Below are 20,711 nucleotides of genomic sequence, written 5' to 3' on the forward strand. Positions count from 1 at the left end.
TGTGACAACTTCCTGATCCACACAGAGACTTATACTTCCCAGTGACTGCCTGTAGTTTTACCTAAAATAGTTGAAGAAATGTAAAGAAAAAAAAAAAAGTTTAAACACACACAATTTGTGCTGCTTCTTTACCATAAAGAAAAAAAGAGTTATTTTCAGATAACATTATTTTCTGCCAAATGCGGGTATGAGAAAAAAATAGCTTAGAAGTTGGATATAAAATGTGAAAAGGGGTCACAGATAAGAAACATTCATAGATACATCGATCACCACAAAGCATGAAGATTTAGTTCTTTTAAAAACAGGTGGGGAGCTTTAATTCTCCTAGATGTTAGGAATTTTGTTTTTCTGAAAATCTGAAGAATCAAGCCCTGCTACTCTACTTAAATCTCCACACAAGCAGCATGTAATTTGCTTCAGTTTATACATATTCAGAGAGTTTAGTGCCATGAAAGCCAATTAGAAACACAAAACTTACTCAAATTCTTAGGCACAGAGTCAGTAACAATTTGTAGACGTGAAGGACTATAGCCCCAGGGCACAAAATTCTATAAAAATTATAACAGTATTTTCTTATGCAAAGTCTCATCTTAAACTTTCTCCTTACTGTGTATTTGATTTGATCCACCTGGTAATACACAGTAAATCTCATAAATATGAAAGCACTCCCCTGTTCGTGTTCACATCATTGTTGAACTTCAATTTTTATAAGGCATAAGTTGTCTTATATAACTGCAACTTAGTCTCTTCTTCACTCTATCTGCATAACAAGAATCCACAATGAAATTATAGAACATGTCTAACTGCACACCATTGCAACCTACCTCTATGAACACGTCATTGTATTCCTTAACAATTTATGAGACTTGATGTCTCTTAGCTATGATCTAAGTTGTCTGTGAGCTTCTAGAAAAACTAAAATAATAGTTTCTAATATTTATGGTTTATACAAGAAAAAGCGTACAGTATTTCTGTAGTTCTAGGCTGTTCACCAACATTTTCTTGGAATAGCAATCAATACAACCTTGGAAGAGCAGCAACGATCCATATGTTATTCACTAAAAAAAAACAACAACATTTTTTCTGGCAGACAGTCACAAATAAAATACATAAGTCTGGGCTTAGTTTCTTTCCTATGTTGCTTTAGTCCAGCAAGAGAGAAGGTCTGTGAGGATGAATCAGGATCTTATCAGTAGCATGGCACATAACTGCAGCTGTTGTCCCTTAGGTACAACACTATTTCTGGTAGAGGTGGCTGCATTCAGAGGCTTTTTGTGTCTGTTTTTAGAAAAAATACACATTACCAAGGATATTGGAAAAGCATAAAAAGGGTCAGTGAAAAACATTGCCTCTTCTCAGCATACTAACCACCAAAGGTAGCCTGTCACCAAAAGGAGCAGATGATCCCCCTCTTTTGTAAGATGGGCACTTAATGCACAACAGCTCATGGACTTCCGCTATGCTGAGGTTATTCTTCACTGTCTGTTTATTCTGGAAGTATCTTATAGACAGGGAGCTTATTCAGATATTTTTCACCTAAATGAAGAAAGATATTCACAGCACATCCAGCTATTTTGGCCTTCAGCAAAGCTGTATTATGAGAGTGTAGCTACATTGCATCCTAATCTGTATGTTCTAGCTTCAAGATGATCATAAAAAAAAAATCTAGAGTATATAGAGATCCAATGAGACAATCCTGATATGTTGAATTTATCCAGTAGCTTTCTGAGTAATTTTCTCTCCTTTCCAACACACCAGTGAAGTGTTAAGTAGTTTACAATATAATCCATGACAGAAAGCAAGCAGAGTTTTCTCCTGGCAAATGCCTAGAAAATTTGCAAGGCTGTTTCTCCCACTGGCTCTTATTAACACCAAATTATGTGAGAGACATACCAAAGAGCAGAAGAGGTCAGTTCAGACACCACCCTCAAAACCTGTTAGCACAAATAACAGCATGAAAAGACTACAGCTGAAAATAATTAAAACTCTAAAGTGTTGGGGTTTGAAGGCTTGTAACAGGAGCTCCAGATGCACCTCAGAAACCGGTAGCTTTCACATGCTGTTCCCCTCAGATACAGCTTCCACAGAAACCATAACTGCAATTTAAGATGGGTAAATCATCAATTCAGGCCTGAATCCATCATTCCTAACACCCTCTTGTTAATCCAGTTCATAATCCATGACAGAACTAATATCCCAATTACAAAAGTGACCATCTAGTAGCAATAGCTACAACCAAAGCAAAAGCAAAGATAGATAAGCTTTGTCTCAGAAGTTCCTCATGCTCGAAATTTCTCGCCTCCTTGTATCAGTTAGTTAAATAAAGATACTGCTTCTAACTTGTAACCACATAGCCCTGTAATGCGGTATTGCTGCTGCTAGGAACAGCCACAAGCTTTGTACTGAACTTGCGATGCCTCAGGGCTCAGGCTGGCCATGCTTGCCTTGGCTGAACTTCCCTTGCCCTGCCTGAACTTCCCGTGCCCCAGCTGCCACTTGCTTTTACTCGGTTTAGCTGTGACAGCAATTTCTTTAACTGACCATATGTCTGTGGCTAATCTGTTTTACTTTTGTTATCTTTGTATGGTACAACCGCAGACAGCGATTATTTCACACAGAATGAGGTATTTTCAACTCTAGTATAATGATATAAAAATAAACAAACAAAAGCCTGATGAAGATAAAAGAAGACTTAAGAAATGGAGACCAACACAGAGCAGCAGAGTCATGGGATCCCATGAGATGGGGCACTGGCTTGACACTGGAGACCCCAACAGCTGCGAGCAACTTCCCAGGGGTCTGTTAAAGAGATGCAGACTCGGGGCTGGACAGAATTGGTTTTAGAGGGTGACAAACAGCACAGAAAAACGGTATCATCTTACATATGCAAAAGGCACCACATAAGGTAACTTGTACGGAACGTGAAGCTGCACACCAGTGACAAAAACGCAAAGGTCTAAAAGTGTGTTACCCAACACACAAGAATGACCTCAGGTGGATTCTGGGGTAAAGTAAAAGAAACCATGGACATCATATTCCATCCAGTAAAGGACTTCAGATGCTGGCAAGCAGCAGTTACACCCCCAGGCCCAGAGGGCTGCTGGCAGCCCGCACATGCCGAGGTGCAGCACCACGGGCAGACCCGCAGGAACCGGAGAGGAAAAAGTGAGAGTGTGCCGCAGTCTCAATGGCATTATTATTCTTTTTTTTGTTTAACAATTAAATCTGAACAAAAAATAATCACATTCTTAAGATTTCAGTTATGTGTAAATTCTTGGCTTAATATACACAATGTTTCTTCTTTGCCATAAAGAAGATGTGAGTAGTAGCACCCTGCAGCCTTGCAGTTCAATGGGTCTTACACCACTAATGCTACAGAACCATCAGTGCAATGCTACTATTTCAGAAAGAGTAAATCATAAATTTATCAGGCCAGGGACTGTGAAACCTGCAACTGAATGCTAGCACAGAAGCACCTCAGTCTTCTTTATCTCAAGGCTTCACAAAATGAACTTAAAGAAGCAGCCTATGCATTTACAAAGAAACACCAAACTCTGAACGAGTCTGTTCTCTCAGACTGCTCTCCAGACAAACTCTAATTAAAGGTAAAAATGAGAAGCACAGTACCTTCAACAGAGAGAGCTTAGAAGACCTTCACTTCACATCAGGTTTCTGCTGCACTGAAGTGCTTCTTAAAAGAACACTTAAATTGTAATAAGTAATGGTCAAAATTGTTATTGTTGAACAAATCGAATGGAACTCAGTTATATTATGTATGTTGTGTTATATTATGTGTGGTGTTGTGAGCAGTAACTGTATTTGTGCAAGTTTGGTTATGTTTTGTAGAACTTTGTAGTGACAGTTAAAACCAAGGCCTGAATGCCTGGATAAGGCAGCAAGGTCAAATAGGACAAGCACCCCCCCAGTGACTCAGCTTCTCAAAGCCAGAAACCAGCAACATCCAGTTTCTCAAAAGGCAACATTTTCCACAGCAAATTCTTCCACAGCAACACCTTCCACCAATTCGGAGAGCTGCTGGATGCCCGCGAACAGCATCAACCAATGCATGAACACGTGTAAAACTTATATAAGCACCCACGAAGACTGGAGGGTGTGCCCTTTGGCGGAACCGAGTTCCCCCGGTTACCCAGTGCTGTTTTGCCTAAATTACCGCTTGCTTTAATTGGTTAACTTTAATAAAATTAATTGATTGGCTTAAAAACTTGTCTTCATTTAAAACATAAATGAAATACTTCCCATTGTCATTTATCAAAACTCTTTCACTCCATCCACTCAGAGGTTTACACTTTTTTATTTTTGTCAAGCTTCACTATCCAATTGCTTATGCATATGTGGCAGAAATCACAGTTACAAAGTACCAGCTTCCTATTGCAAATACCACTGCAACACAATGCACAGTTCTACAACGGCTGTCAAAACACTGAAGAAACATGATGGCAAGTGGAACTTGAAAAAAAAGAGAGGATACCTAGACTGGCACACGAGAGGGAAGACACAACCGCAGTAGCCACACGCTGCTTGATTCAGAGTCTGAGCAGCAGGCCTGTTTAAATATTCCACACCACGATCACAGACTTTCACCAAGGTTAAGGAAATCAGTGCAAAATCAAAATATCTTCCACTCAAAACTACTATTTGAAACTAGAGGATTTATTTAACGTACTGACTTTTTAATTTTTTGTACCTTGTAAATTGTATGCTTACTGATTAGACGTAGCAGTTTTAACAGCTGTGTATCACTGGCTATATGAAACTTTAAAATAATGTAGGAATTGGTTAAGCATGGTTTAACAAGCAAAAGATCTGAAAGCATATTTTTCTTTCTCAGCTACGATGAAGTGGGAAAATTTGTGCAACATTTTATTCTTGGAAGTAACATCTAGCAAAGATTTAAGTGGCTGGAGAGACTGAAGGCGACACGACTGTGCAAATGTTCCATATATATTGTGCATTTGCATCATCATTTAATTTAATACAAACAATGAGGCCTGGAATTTTAAAAGCAATTTTAGGGGCTCGGACACCTAAGAATCTTTAGTTTTATTAAAAAACAAGTATTAAATATGAAGACGTCTAGATCTTGGAAAGGTTATTTACTTTCAGTTTCAGAGAAGTGTTTCACAAAATAAGAACATGTTTACAAAATATCACAATGCCAGTTTAAATCTTTCTTTAAAAGAAAATAAAAAACGTTCCCAAAGACAAAAGAATATATGCATATCATACTGAAAAGTCTAATAATATGTCCCAGGCCTATCTTAATTTTCAAGCTGGTTCTCACATTTAATTGAGAGAGACAGCCTGTACGTATCTCTTTTGCAATCCTGAACCCACTTCCCTCTGCTTCAATTCTGTACTATACTCTAAAGGCTCTGTTGACTGTATGCAGGAAAGAGCTCAAAGTCACTTGGTGCTTGAACAGAATGGAACGCTAGGTTTTCTCATTTAGAAGATCTGAACGTTTATTTTTCCTTGAATCACACTGATTAAATTTCACTGTGTGTTCTCCCACTTCAAATTTATTATTACATCACAAAACAATATGAAAGCCAACAGAAACTAGTTATATATACCCACAAAGGTTTTATTTTAGATAGAAAAAAATGATTGGGTTGAATTAGAAAAACTACCAGTAGGAAGAGGTCATAAATCCACGTTTGCAGGATACCTGACTCTAGATGGTACCATGTTAAACCAATATTAAGAGAGCATAAAAAAAAAGTCAGAAAGATTTATAAAAGCACGTTAAACTTCACAAAAAAAAAGTAGCATAAATAATTTTAAACACCTACTTGTTTCTGTAGCCACCGTTCTCGCCGCCTTTGTTTTCTCCTTAAGCTTTTCAACTTGTTTCTTTCTCTCTTATTCAACTTTTGGTTGAAGGAAATACTTCTGGGCTGCACAAGACCACCAGGCATGATGTGCTGTTCCTCTTCTACAACACTCATAGACGAAGAAAGGTTCATCAAAGAAGGTGATCCATCCTCAATGGCACCCCCAGAAGATTGTCCAGTAGCTTCAAAATCATACTCACTTTCTGTGTCTCTATGTACTAATGTAAAGGAAGTAACTCGAAACTTTTTTTGTAGTTTGTCAGCACTGGAACTACATTGGTCCTGAAAAGCACAACCATCTTTCCTATTGGGCTCTAATCGTAAGCCACTCTGTGTGTATTTGTTTTGGACATGGTAAATCGTTCCCATACTACAAGCCTCATATAACACAGGTGACAAAATAAATCTCTCTCCGATATTTAAATCCAAACTACGTGATCTTCTGTGGAAAGGTTTTACAGTGTGTACATCATTCATAGGAAAGGAAGCAGAAAGATTTCCTTTTTGATCTAATGCCTTTATGGGAAGCATTTTACTTTTTATCTCAAATCTGGGAGCTTTTATTTCTAGACAAAGTGCTTCTATTAATCTTCCAGTACCTTTATTATTTCTGGTAAGGTAGGAAAGCCCTTGAGTTTTAATTTCCAAAGATGAAGCCACGACTTCGTGGCAGGTATTCTTGCTGAAAACAGACTGAATTCCAAGGAGGGGTAAGTGCTTTCCTGATGATTTTGTGAATTTAACAGAGAAAGCTGGCTGATAGTCAGTCCGACTTTTGCAGAAATGTATATTTACTAACTGTCCACAGGAACATTTTGTGTCACAAACAAAGTTAAAGCCCCCTAAGCAGGACTCACAGAATGGACAGTGCAGTTTTCCAATTGTCCACTGTGCCTGTCAACAAGAAGAGAAAAAAAACACACTCAACACATTCATTGCAAATAAATGGTTAAGAAATCATTACTAGAGTTACTCTTCTTCAATAAAAGGATTTACATTTTGTTTTTCAAACACAAGAAAAGACACTTCACAGCAGAATGAAAATTCACTGTAATTAATATTCTGGTCAAAACTCTGCTTGTTGTAGTGATAACTAATTCTAAGAAGTCTAGAACAGATGTTTCAAAATGTAGGGGATTTGAAATATGTTAAAATTTCTCCATAGGTAGAATAATGCTACACTACTAATCAAAACATTAGATCCTGCTTTAAAGGAGTGAAATCAATTTACCATGTTAATCTGGAATTGGCAAGCATAGTTTCTCAGCTAAGTCTTCTGAGTGCTTGCATACTAAGTACAGTGAAAGGCAACTTGTTACAAAGAGAATATAGGTTTTTACCTTGCTTACCCTACAAAGGCTTGAAATGGTATTTGTATTTTGGCGTATGTAGTATTACAACATAATGTGCATGCAGATGCCATGACAAATCCTTAGTACTCTATCTACAAGAAGACAGTTACTTTCATTACTTGTAATTCTATAAATCTCATTTCAATCCTAAAGTCCCTTTTGAAAAAGAAAACACCTATCAAAGATATTTAAACTCCTACATATTTGCGCAACTATTAGCATTTACAGTAAATGTGTTCATCTGCCAGCAGATACATTTTTGAGGATTAAAGTTACACAAGTGTTTGTAGATCAAAGCCCAGATGAGAAACAAGATTATCAACTTCAGTCACACATTACTCAATAGTGTGCCTAAAGCTGGGTTAGAGCCACAAATACAGAAGCTGCCCAACACTGCTAGCTAAAGCACTGCTTTCAGTTGGAAATGTCTTTGCAAGGTAGTTTGATTGATGCTTGTCTGATTGAAAGCTTTAATTGCACTTATGAGAATCTGTTTAAATCTGGACATCTTTTTAACTTGGGAGAAAAAGAAATCCCAGTTTACATATGCCCAAAGGTCTTCAAATCCCTGAAAATTCCTTGAACATGCATAGTCTCTCACAGTTTATAAGGCAAACCAACTTGTGCATATGCCATTTCCAAAGAAGAATTAAGCTGGTTCAGAGATTCACACTCCATTTCCCAGATGCCAAGGGCTAGGCAATAAAACTCAGGGAAAAGCACTTCCTAGCACCTTTAGTAAGTCTTTCTGCCACTCAGGCACTATGGAATAGTAGCCTGGATCTCCTAATTTAGAGGAGGAGTGACCCATGAAGGTCAGGGAATAAGGCCAGGAGCCTGACAAAAATGGGAATGCAAGAGATGGCAGGGAAGAAAAAGGGCATCTCTATGTCCTGTGTGCACAGAGACTGGGAGATGAGGTGCAGTACAAGGGCGTCCAGGACTGATTTAGCATGGGTTTGGCAATGGACTCTGGAAGAAGTAACAGCCTGCTAGTGGAGGATGTGGTAGGAGGAAAATCAGCAAGATCTGAAAAGGAGCTGAGGGGACACAGATGTAATGATGGACTGCATAAAGAGGATAAAATGGGAAGGGTTAGCCAAGAAGCTAAAAGAAGTGACAAGTGATGGGGAAGAGAAAATGCAGGTCAACAGTCACTAGCAGCACTACCTACGTATTTATAATTATTGAAGATTATCTATACACTAATGTGTGTATAAAACCCAGTGAGATTGGTTAAGAACAGGGACAGATGGCAAAAAAGAACTGGCTGGGAAGCTGTGGGTTTTTACAGCCTGCAAATAGACTTTGTGCTTATGTAAAATGATTTAACCTTTGATTTTGGAGTCATACAGGAGAAAATAACACATGATCGCAAAATTATTCAGAGCCCAGGAGGATGTGGGGATGTCAGAATTGTTTAAAAAACCCACACATTTATCCGTAAGCCCAGAGCAGTCAGAATTGAACGAGGCAAAAGTTCCCAGAATATTAAAAGACAAAAAGAACATTAAGATATTGAAGGTGTTCACAGAGAATCGCATGTTCTGCCTCTGCCACCAAAGGATCATTGCTCCTCTGCAATCTCGAGCAAATATGTTAAGCCTTTTCTGGGCAGTCTATGGGTATTGTATTTCCCAGGTTTCAAGCTCACTCTCTAGGCTTTCACATGCAGAAGGCTGGCCATTTACAGCTAAAGGTGAAAAGAATAATACTAGTATCAATACTGAATCAAATCTTACTGAAATAATATAACATGCAAAGGACTGCCCAAAAGTGCATCCTAATGATCAGGTAATCAAGATTAGGCAGGTCTGTAAAGAGGAGAAATACCTCATCACCTCTAATTTTCACAGCCTCCACCCCGGACTCATGTTTCTGAAACAGATATGGCACTCTATCATGCACTACTGAAGTATAAGAGATCACTTATTTTAAAAAAGAGTTTAAGTAATGTTTAACAAAATAAAACAGAGCAAAACAGGGACAGAAGATGAAACAAATTCGCCTATTTTTCAAATGCTTAGTTTTACAATCTTAACAATTTTTTTCTTTATGTATGATTTTCAGGGTGGATTTGTTTAGAAGTTACTTGCAATATAGTAAAACTTAGACACTAAGCCTAAGTAGAGAGGAATGCAGGTATCATTTGCCTCTTAAAATCAAAGATTCATCAGAGAAAAACTGTAGGGCAAAAGAAAACCACTGTTTCTGCTTATTATATCTGCGCGACAACATTAACTTCCATTGAATAATAAAGATGAAAGCAAAAAAATATGTACCTTTTCAATGACACATTTCACCCACTCTGGAATGGCTTCTAAGTCCACATGCCATACATTGCAAGACTCCTGAGCAGCAGCTGAAGGTTGTGATGCCTGTTAAAAAAATAATTATTGTATTGACATTCAACATCCATGTAAAGTTTTGTTTGAATACAGCCTGAAGTCAGCTTCCCAAATTCAGTAAATATGTTAGTAACAGATAAAACTCAAAGATGTTGGTGCATTCTTTATGCTGCAAGTCAGGCAGATGCTGTCAGTAATTCTATGTTTCTGAATCCAAGGACACTGGACAGACTCCACTGTGGAGATGGAGGCATTTGGAGGTAGTTCTGTTCTGTTTACAAGAACAAAAACTATGAAATTGCTCATCTTCTGAGAATATCCAGAATTGCCTTCAGAAGTACTATCAGCTGGTACAATTTTGCAGTAAAGACAGGAAAATCTAAGTTCTAGTTTATACAAAGACTATGGTCAGTACTGCATAACTATGCCACAAATAGTTTTAAATTAATTTTCTAATGCTTGTTAGAATAACTAGCAGAAACCAGGGACTCTTAGCAAACTTTCAGTTTTTACTGCAATGATATGACTGACTGAAGAGAAGACAAAATCTAAAAAACTGTAGCATTTCACTAACTGATACTAAACCAAAAACAATTACCTAACTACCTTTTAGCACAGAAGTGATACAAGTGTAATTAAATCTTTTAATGTGGCTTATAATGTCTGTAAAGTTATAAAGACAGCTAAAATACAAAGAAACTCTGGTGAGTGCTGAAATCTTAAAAACAGTTCCTAAAATTTATGAATATGGAAAATCACTGACTCATATGTTATGAAACTCACAGGAATAAAAGTTTCAGTAAGCTTAAAATTGCAGGTGTGACTATACACAGAAGACAAAAGCTTTTAGAAATTCTCCAAGTAATGACAGCAGACAGGTAAATATATTTGCCATGTCTACGCTATCGTCTTCCTCCTATCTGCAGAGAGGACCTATATTTCAACTTGGATATAATTCTGATTGAAAGTGTTTACACTGCATTCATGACTTCAATATTTAAAGATCTGTTCTAAGATTTTTCTGGTTTACCCATATTTCAGCTATGTCTTTGACTCAATGTCTAAAATTCATGAGGGAAAGCCGACATACTGAAAACACTACTTTTCTCATTTTAGTAAAATCTTTGCCTCCCAGTGTCTCAGGAAGTAGAGGTAAATTGAGTTTTTTTAATCTACTAGCTGCATAATTAGAGAAGTAGATCCTTCAGTCTTGTGCACAATGAAGGTGGATCTCCACTAGCAATTAAAAGCTCCACCATGGGGCATGGACAAAGATACCTCTTTCTTTTCATTACATTTTTTTCCATGAAAGGAGTTGAAATTCCACCCCCTCCCCCAAATGCTTCAAACCACGCACAAAATAAAAACCACTCAAGTATGAAGCATGAAAAATATTCCAGACTTCAAAATCTGCAAGCAAAGAAAGTTATTAAAATGGGGTTTATTGATAATACTAATTGTATCAGGATTTTTAAAATAATAACATTTTTTCTTCCTCTATTGGTTACATCCTTCTTAAATGCAAAAAAAAATGCCATTGCATTTCTAGTGTGTTAACAAAAAAGATCAACATCTTCCCTTCTGTTTGCTTTTTCACTTGATTCAAGATTGTAGCATATAAGCACAGACTTCTTGGCATATTCAGAAAGACTCTTAACTCTTCATGATTACTAACTGCCATTATAAAGCAGCAGGAAATACTATGTCATTGTTTTATTCCATATGATTATTCTTCTGGTTATTTGAATAAAGATGATGTAAATTGCTAAGTGGCATTTTAGCCTGTGATGTCATCCCTCCCCTCAGGAGGCTAATTTTCTGATTTATTTGTGTGCATAGATATCCTCCATTTTTTTCAAAATCAAGAGCAAAAGTTTGTGATGTAGGAATATTTGACACACAGTTAGCTGCACTGGAAATTAGTGTCAGTACTTAAAATACACCTTAGAAAAAAAGAGTTCTCTGTTAAAAGATATTAAAACAAACAAAAAAAAAATAATGCATTTAAACTGTCAAAAATACAACCCATTTTCATATGAAAAACAGCAACATCATTTACTCTACACAAGCTAGTACTCAAATCCATCATGAATACCAGCCTTCACGTCACAGAACATAAAGGTGATTCACTACCTATTTGACTTCAGTAGCATTACTGCTTACATTACTCTCTGTGCAGTTGTCCATATTTCAGTACTCTCCATAAAAGATTAATTACTAAGTGAGGGCAAGCCTAATGCTCACAGGATCACAGAATCACAAAATGTTAGGGACTGGAGGGGGACCTCAAAAGATCATCTAGTCCAATCCCCCTGCTGGAGCAGGAACACCCAGATGAGGTTACACAGGAATGTGTCCAGGCAGGTTTCAAATGTCTCCAGAGTAGGAGACTCCATAACCTCCCTGGGCAGCCTGTTCCAGTGTTCTGTCACCCGCATTGAGAAGAAGTTTCTTTTCAAATTTAAGTGGAACCTCTTGTGTCCCAGTTTGAACTCATTACCCCTTGTCCTATCATTGGTTGTCACCGAGAAGAGCCTGGCTCCATCCTCATGACACTCACCCTTTATATATTTGTAAACATTAATGAGGTCACCCCTCACTCTCCTCTTCTCCAAGCTAAAGAGACCCAGCTCCCTCAGCCTTTCCTCATAAGGGAGATGCTCCACGCCCTTCATCATCTTCGTTGCCCTGCGCTGGACGCTCTCCAGCACTTCTCCTTTATTTAAAACCAACAGCACTGGAAGAAGTTACAAACCGCTTCTAGATGCTCCACTTACATCAGATGGTTCTTTTCCATGACATTTTGCAACGCAAACAGAATTTGCTATGTATTTTCTACACCTCCAGCAACGTAGCACATCAGCCACTTGGTTACTCATCTCAACTTTTGATTCTTCAGCTGTGTATGTCTGTCTGCAAAGACCACAAAACATACAATTCAGTCACCTGTCGAAACCACACACGCTTTCCTCTTGCAACCCAGATGTCTGTCAGTAGTGTTCTCACTGCAGAGGAAACTAATACTTTATTTACAAACACTGTCTGATCTTGTATAGCATGCCACCTAGACATTTTAAATAGCAAAGTGAAACAGCTGTTCTTATTTCCAGGTTACATACAGGCCTAGAAAGCAACAACAACAAAATATGTTTAAAAAAAACCCAAAAAACTTCCTCAAGGCTTAGACAAAAGAGAACTCCAGTTTTCACAGAATATGTCCATAAAAGTAAGTCATTGTTACTCTACACTTTAAATACACATACACATATGTAATGCCACATCACTTAAATGAACGCCAGCATTAATCCACAGAAAACACTTTTCCCCTGCAGGTATGCTCCCTTAAATTATTTTGTGTGGGAGGATCAGTGCTACTGGTGCAACACAGTGTTCCACAGACCTGAATCAACCTCCTTGTAAAACAGACCTAAATTACAACAACCAGAAGCACAAGACAAATATTTTTTTCTCTCTGTGCTTTGCTGTGTTTTGAGGTCTCTCTGGTCTTCTCTAATCTGTTTCTAAAACTTTCCTTTTTCACCATGCTTTTTCCAAAGGTCCTCCTCCAAGTCTTCTTTCAACCTGCTTCTGGTTTTACCCCCTTGTGTTAGCTACACGAAAAAAAAAAGAAAATCTTTTACATCTACCCATTTAACCCAAGCACTATGCTAGGATTATGACTACTCACAGTGTTAAATTGCACAGCACTTACTGACAGGGAAGCAGGGGCATAAAACTTAAAACCAGTATTAAAATAATCTCTTTTCTTAAACAGTCCAAATATCTGATTTTTTAATTATTTCAGCATATTTTTTTTATTTAGTTTTTACTAAAGAAACTCTGAGGTGCTCAAATTGTCTGCAGAGCAGTTTGTCTTATTGTGCCACAGAGAATTTTGCATTTTCCCCATTTCTACCTTTCCCTTTTTTGCCTTGTTTTCCGAATTAATCAAAGACTATGAAACACATACACAGAGGTTATTAATTATTTTCCTTTTATATCTGAGGTCTTCTTAGGTGTTCTTTCAGCAGATTTCCTACTTTTTCTAAATATGTAGAGTCTAAAATACAGTTAGACAAGAACAGAAATAATGTGTGTGTACATTAGACTCCTAGCTCAAGCGTACATGCAGCTTTTCACAATCAGATCCATGCTAAGCTTAGAAAGTGAAGTTAAGGCAAACAAACATTAAATATTTTCTTGCAATGATGTCACAATAATTTTTTTCTTAAGATGCTGTTAATGTACTTTAACATAAATTAAGATGTCCAAGCAAAAGATCATGCAAGAGACACTTAGAGAAATTTACACTGGAGACCTGTATTATTCATGACAGAAATGTAGTGATTTAAACACCTTGACTTACACAGAATTTCTCTCAAGTTTTTATTAGCTTCCCTATGTCAGTGCTGCTACTTTCTGTACCATATACAAGTTGAAAGTGGAATATATTAAAATGCTGTATCCCTCTACAAATGACCTTTTTTTTTAAAAAAAAAAAAAAAAAGAGTACATTCAGGCTCTGGAAGATTTTTACAAGCAGTGTGTATCACTTTGCTGTGATAAATGCAGCATTACGTTTCAGAGGGTATTGAAGGAATGATTACCAGTTATTAATTTGTTTGTACCACTCAAACACCTTAAAGCTGTTCTAATTAACTTGTTCTTTGCAATTTCATAACACACTTTTAGAATGAATTTAATCTTACAACAGCTCTGTGAGAACCTCAAATCTAAGATCAACCAGGAAGGACTGAAAGACTTTTTGCATAAAGCTAGCTAGGACATGTATTTCAGGTACAGCCATATTCCCACCTAATGAAACACATTATTGAAACGTACCACAGTTAGTGATACATATCTTGCACATCTTATCTGCTGGATCTGTGTATTCAAATGGTATATATTTAAGTCTCAGTATACGTGCTGTTCCACTTATGCTCATGGTTCTAGAAAAAGTTGTTCTGCTATCTGTTGAACAGCTGCTTCATTTGAGGCCAACGATGCTTACTGGAGCGAGGTGTAAAACAATTGGTGATTGACCTCTGAACCAACAGATAAAGGCCTGATGAATGAATCCACTGTCTATATTTAAAAGACAGGGTTCAAGTCATGCAAACACGGGCTGTCTAAGGATCACTGGCATTTGAAGTGATGTAAACATCCCCCTCATCTGAACAGCACCTAACAAGCAAACACTGCTTAATTGCAAAATAAAAGCTCGTTTCTTTCCTTTTTTAATGTACACATTTTAAAGGTTACTTCTTAGTTCTGCATATGCCTTTAATCTAAAAACACACTTTCATAAGATAAATTAATGTCTAATATGTGATATATGCAATAACCAGAGAGTACAGGTTGTATTTGGTGTAACCAAGAATGTTGACAGTGAACTACAAAAAAAATCTTAAAGTGCAAATATTTTGTAATACTACATCACAGTAGACGGAAGTGTTCTTCTAGCCTAGTAAAATTTAAGAAGGAAAATTCCTGTAGTTCTATTAAAATTCTGCAAGCATATGTCTTTTACAGTTCTTACAGAGAACAGGAAAAACACTACAAATGCACAGTAACACATTGCAGAAGTTTCTTACATGTATCAGCAAATGAGTAATTCCTGATTTGTCACACAAACAATTTTATTTTGATTTGCACATAACTTCAATTGCAAGTGAAATAAAAGCATACAGACACAGGATTTTGAAGTGGTTTTGTAGTTAAATGCAGTTAACCCATAATGTTCTGGATATATTTTAGTAAGTTTTTGTCTTGTTCTGCATCTAAGACCACTAAAAGACACCTTGCTCTCATCTTGCTTTATCTTCCAGCAAAAAACACCAACATAAAGAGATTCCAATCTGGCATTAAGAAACTAGATGGTGTCACTCTCAGTGGGTGTTTTCAGCTTGACACTGGACCGTGTTTGTTGTGGCTATACTGCTTTTAGACCCATTGCTTTGTGCAAGCTTGTGTTTGCCTTCAAAGTAGGATGTAGAAATATGTGGGTGTTAAAAAGCCTACGCTCCTCCGTGGCTCTTGTTTTATGCCCTTCAAACATTTTTCTATGATTCAGATCCAGAAAAGTGAGGAGCAAAGGGTTAAGACTTCCTTTCCAAGTCAGAGTCTCAGTTCCCTTCCTTTAAAACCATTTTTCTAACCTTCTGACAGACTTCTGATGAAGATTTCATAGCCTTCCCAAACTCTTCAATTACATTCTTATCTTCTATTATTGTAATACTTCCCCTAATATCTTACCTGAGTTTTCTTCCAATTTCCCTCATTCTCTGTGAATACAGAGAACAAAACAGCTCCTTCTCTTCCAGGCAAGAATATTTTACAACTTTAAACACTTATCATATATTAGCTCTCCTTCAAACTTGTCTTTGAGGTAAATAAATACAGTTCCTTCCCTCTTTCCTCACAGATTGTGCTTTCTTTATCTCTGGCTGTCACTGCTACCTTGTGAAGTTTCAAATGGGTCAGCTATTCTTGCACAGCAGCATTCAAATCTGGATGCAGAACTCAATATGAAGTTGTACTAGCACTGAGTAGACTAAGCAGATCATATAAATTTTCAAGGAAAAAAAAATAATGGAGAATTCATTGCTAGGGTGGAAACTAACACAAAATCCACTTTGATCCATTTGAAAATGTTGATTCTTACATTTATAAGGACAATAAACACTAGAAGATTAAATAACAACTCCAAAGCAGCAAACAAGTAATATCAGAATGAGATCCTTAAGATTTTCATATGCATTCATGTGCATCAACATGCTAAGGGAAGTGGAAACAGGAATTGTGTTTTTCCCTCTTCCCACTCTGCCTGGAAAATCTATGAGGACCACCACAGAAAGCTAGTAGAACTATTCATAAAGGAAATAACAACAAAAAAATGGTGAAGAATCAAGCAGTAGACATAGCAGACAGAGAAGTGGTAGAGAACGGATCAGTGTTAAATTTATTGATCATTTCTTGAAGGGGACACTTTCCCTTCCAGCATCCTCTTACTAGTAGGAATTCCCCTTTCATACTCATATCTAAGTTTCTCATATAATGTGAATTGTATAGTGTATTAAACTTTGGCCATTTTTTCTTCAAAAAGATTGCTCGAAAACAGTAGGTAAAACCCCAAGAAAAAATCTCAAATGTTCTACGTGAAGAACCAAACACAGAAACTTAAACTTCTGCTGAAAACATGGTCTAGAATTTATCTTCAACTAGTTTGCTCCACATCCCCAAATGCACAAAAATCAGAAAACAAGTACAGTAGGACAAGTGGTTCTCAATGCCTTTTTGTTCAAAAGTCACTTGTGGCCCCTCCAGAACGCTGTAGCCATGAACATTACATTAGGTTGCAGCAAGAAATTAGGGCACAGAAACTGGAGTCTTGAAAAAGCAGTGCATGAGTGGCAGCTTTGAAGTAGGATGACAGAGAGAAGGTAGATGAGCTGTGCTAGCCAAAAAGTGTCCATACCAGAAGTTCCTGCTTGCAGAAGGCGAGGAAATGACACTTTGCTGGACAGAGAAACAACGATGGAAGGTATTTGAGTACATGTAAAAACTTGCCGCTAGTTTCTGATCTCCAAAGTAGTTCTGCTTAAGGAGATGCAAAAACATTCTACAGCATGCTGCTGAAGTCAACAGGTCTAACAGATACAGCAAGAGAATGTGGAGGGTTTAAATCGCTTTGACAGGCAACAGGCCTATCAAGTCAATGGAAAACTATGGATCAGCATGTAACCTCTTTCTTGCATGAGATCCCGCTGACCAGTACTGCCCGTTCATGCTCTCGCACGTACAAACACTAGTTGCACACAACAAAGGACTCAACAGGCAGGAATACGGTGCCCACGTACCAACATAACACGAGCTCCCGACCGCCAGTCACCAGGCTGCACAATCGCAGCCCCCGGCCGCCCCGCCGGTGTCCGGACAGCCCCGGAGCCGCCCGCAGGTCCGCGGCGGGCCCGGCAGCCTCCCCCAGAGCGGCGCAGGCACGGCTAGGCTGGCAGCCCCGCACGCCCGTTCCGGCTGCGGACAGCCGCCGGCGGCGGCACCGTCAAGTTAACTCCGGGGCGAAGCCGGGGCTGTCGCCGCCGCGCTGCGGCGCCCCCTCAGGCAAGCGCTGGGCTCGCCCCAGGGCGGGCAGCCCCGACGCTCCCCGCAGCTCCAGGCAGGTGTCCGCCCCTCAGGTCCCTGCCCGTGCCCCAAGCACCCCGCTGCCCGTCGGCCCACCTGCCCAGGGCCCGGCACGGCCCAGCGGGCGGATGCGGCGCCTCCTTCCGCGCCCCCAAGGCCCCGGACAGCTTACCGCGCCGCGCTGTGCGAGGCTGAGAGGAGGAGGCGACGCCACTGGGGCGAGTGGCGGGCGGGTAAGGGGTTGCGCAGCAGCAGCTGCTGCTGCTGCGAACGGCAAGAGACGGGAGACAAACGGCGGCGGAAAGCGCTCCGCTAGCGCGTCGCCCGCCCGGCCCGGCCGGCCGCGCAAGTCACGGTGGGGCAGGCCAGCCCTCCCAGGCGGCTGCTGGCTCCCTCGTCCCCGCGAGAGGCCGGGCCCATCGCCGGCTGCGGGGCCAGCCCTTTGTGGCCGGGGTTGCGGGCAGCCACCCCGCGCCGTGCCGAGGCCTGAGGGTGGCACGTCCTCTCGTCTCCTGACTGGCAGAGATGGAGCCGGGGTGGGGTCAGCCCGGCGGCAAGCTGTGACAAGGGTGGAGGGGCGCGGTGCTGAATTAGGGGGAAACGAATGAAAAGTGTTCAATAAAATTTGGGACAAAGAAAAATATATATGTTCCTCCAGGCCCAGGGAACAAGCCCAGACTCAGAGAGCTTACAGTCAAAGAGCCGGGCCAGGGACATCAGAGAGCCCGAGATGTGCCACCAAGTAATCACACCCTGGGCAGGCTATCATTAGCTAGCCGCTGACTATTTTAACTAGCAGCAAAGGCCGAGAGGAAGCTTTAAATGCAGCAATGGAGTGGGTGGGAGGAGGGGGAATGAAGAAAACCTGCGTGTGAACTTTTGTAGGGAATTGCTGCAGATCGTGCGGGGCCGCCTGGGGGGAAAGGCGGTCGTACCGCTCTGAACACCGAGCAGCGGGGAGCAGCGTCATGGGGCCCTCGCTCGGGTGTGTCTGGACCTTGGAAGTGAACTAGACGGGCTGTGATTCCACATCAATAGTAGTTTGGCCATTTGTGATGACTTGATCAGGAGCTAACATGCGTGTAACTGACAATCTATTAACAACAGTTGCTCAGCTTCGAATACAGGAGGGGACCAGAGTTATCAGAGTTTAGAGTCTGCCCACTTTTTGGCTTGTGGAGGTGGTTTAAAACGCTGAAACCTCCACTTCACTGGTTCTCCTACATTTATTATATCTGATTTCTGTATTTTTTCTTGCATTTCAATGTGCATTCCCTGTAGGTCAAGACAAGGTTTTGTTATCAGATAGCTGGTTTGGATTATGTAGGACTCATTTTAAGATTTGGGCTCTCGTGGATACAGAATTGTGCTACCACAATTATTTTTCAGTGCTTTCACTTACCTGATTTTTTTTTTTTTTTGGTAATTTTTGCGTTTTGCTATCCTGTTGTTATTCTAACAGCCTGCCTTGTAACTGTAGAATTATTTAGTCTGTTTTTTATTTTGAGAGAGTCTAGGTTTATCCAGTTCCTGCTATTTAGAATCCTATTCATGTGAAAAGTTTTCGAACAACAGTGGGATACAAATATTTTAAATAACAATATAACAGCCTTCATTCAGGATGCCTTATGTTTTTCAGTAATTACATCTAACTAAATTACTTTATACTTCTTGATGCTTAAACAATGTAATTGGATGTAGTGTTTTAAAAAAAAATAAATACCCTATCCTCTGATGAACAATTTTCCTGTCTTACCATTTCCTCACTCCATGGTTAGAAAAGCTGATGTTTTTGGTTTTGAGAAGAGGATTGTAGAGTCTTTTTAGTGATTATTACATTTGGTGAGATGTTGTGCTAAGTGCTACCTTTTCTTGTAGACCCAGTAAAGAAGGTTTAGATAAAGAAATTCACAAGTAGGATGTTCACATTGATTAAATTCCATTTTCCTCTGGCATGATTCTACAGTAATTTTAGGTAGAAGAGACAGACCTTGAAATAATTTCTAGTGTGGTACATTATGCTCCAATTTAAACTGAAAGGACTATTTAGAAAAAGCATTATTTATTGGTGATAAGGAGTTGCAGGTTATGAGGCATTTTTTAGCAAACTTAATTGGTAAAGGCACATAGAAATGAGCAAAATAGAGAGATGAACGGGGAAAATAAAGTGCAGGTTAAAGTGACTATCTGCTAATTTAAGGCCTCACCTTCTGACATAAAAGAATATTGAAACTACTAGGGCAGAGAGCTTTTACTCTTTTAAAATTTTGTCATCTCATTTGCTTCTACTCTAAGATGTAGGATTGGACTATGTGAATTTAATAGCATCCCATGCTTAAGGAGAAAAAACAGTGAAGATGGCACTGGGGAAAGAAATAAAAGGCACCGTGTGGCTTATGCCACAAAAACAGCAAGTAGAATGAGAAAAAGTAAAGCCTTTCTACTGGCTACAAGTTTATATTTTGATAATTTTCTTTTTTTTGAGCGTGGGGAATGTGCCATTCAGCTCTGTGGTTAGCAGTATTTATTGTCTTAAAGAGAGCATTTCCCCCTCACAGGATGAGGACAGGGCAGCTGCCCTGTACAAGGTTAAGAGTGTGTAAAATGATCACTGAGAAGGTTAATGGATGTTGCTTGTGATGTGGCTTTGGGATACATTACAGCCCAATGCAGAAAGTGATTCCAAGGCAAAATATATATCAAGTGCTTTTTACTGGGATAGCCCCTTATGGTGAGCAGTCCAAGGATCAGTGCCAAAATGACACACATTAAATCATAAACCATAGAGTATTTTCGACTTGCTGTTCTGAAACAAGGGTGGTATAGCAGGAATACTATAGGGAAGTCTGAATACAGTGCATCGGTGAACAGTGAAACACGCTGCAGTGGTGTAGTGATTTGTGCATAGGCAGTAATGCACACTGTTTTCATGTCCATGGCACATGGACAGTATATCCACTTCACAGGTGCTCTATCAACACGTCCAAGAAGTGGTTTTGTATTCCAATAGCCAC

The 20,711-nt window shown here is 39.3% G+C and overlaps 1 protein-coding gene across 1 annotated transcript in view; it reads right to left on the reverse strand.

Moving 5' to 3' along the window:
• The window catches only part of RNF180 (ring finger protein 180), an 83,826-nt gene extending 65,885 nt beyond the window's left edge, over nt 1–17,941 (reverse strand). The window contains exons 1-4 of the mRNA XM_082075192.1: nt 17,870–17,941; nt 12,333–12,468; nt 9,490–9,585; nt 5,814–6,749 (exon numbers count right to left, since the gene is read on the reverse strand). Coding sequence (XP_081931318.1) covers nt 5,814–6,749; nt 9,490–9,585; nt 12,333–12,434 — 1,134 coding nt within the window. The 5' untranslated portion in view covers nt 12,435–12,468; nt 17,870–17,941. The remainder of the gene's footprint in view (nt 1–5,813; nt 6,750–9,489; nt 9,586–12,332; nt 12,469–17,869) is intronic.
• Between the last annotated feature and the right edge of the window lie 2,770 nt (nt 17,942–20,711).

Source organism: Streptopelia decaocto, assembly GCF_964273445.1.
Source record: "Streptopelia decaocto genome assembly, chromosome: Z".
Lineage (NCBI taxonomy): Eukaryota > Metazoa > Chordata > Aves > Columbiformes > Columbidae > Streptopelia > Streptopelia decaocto.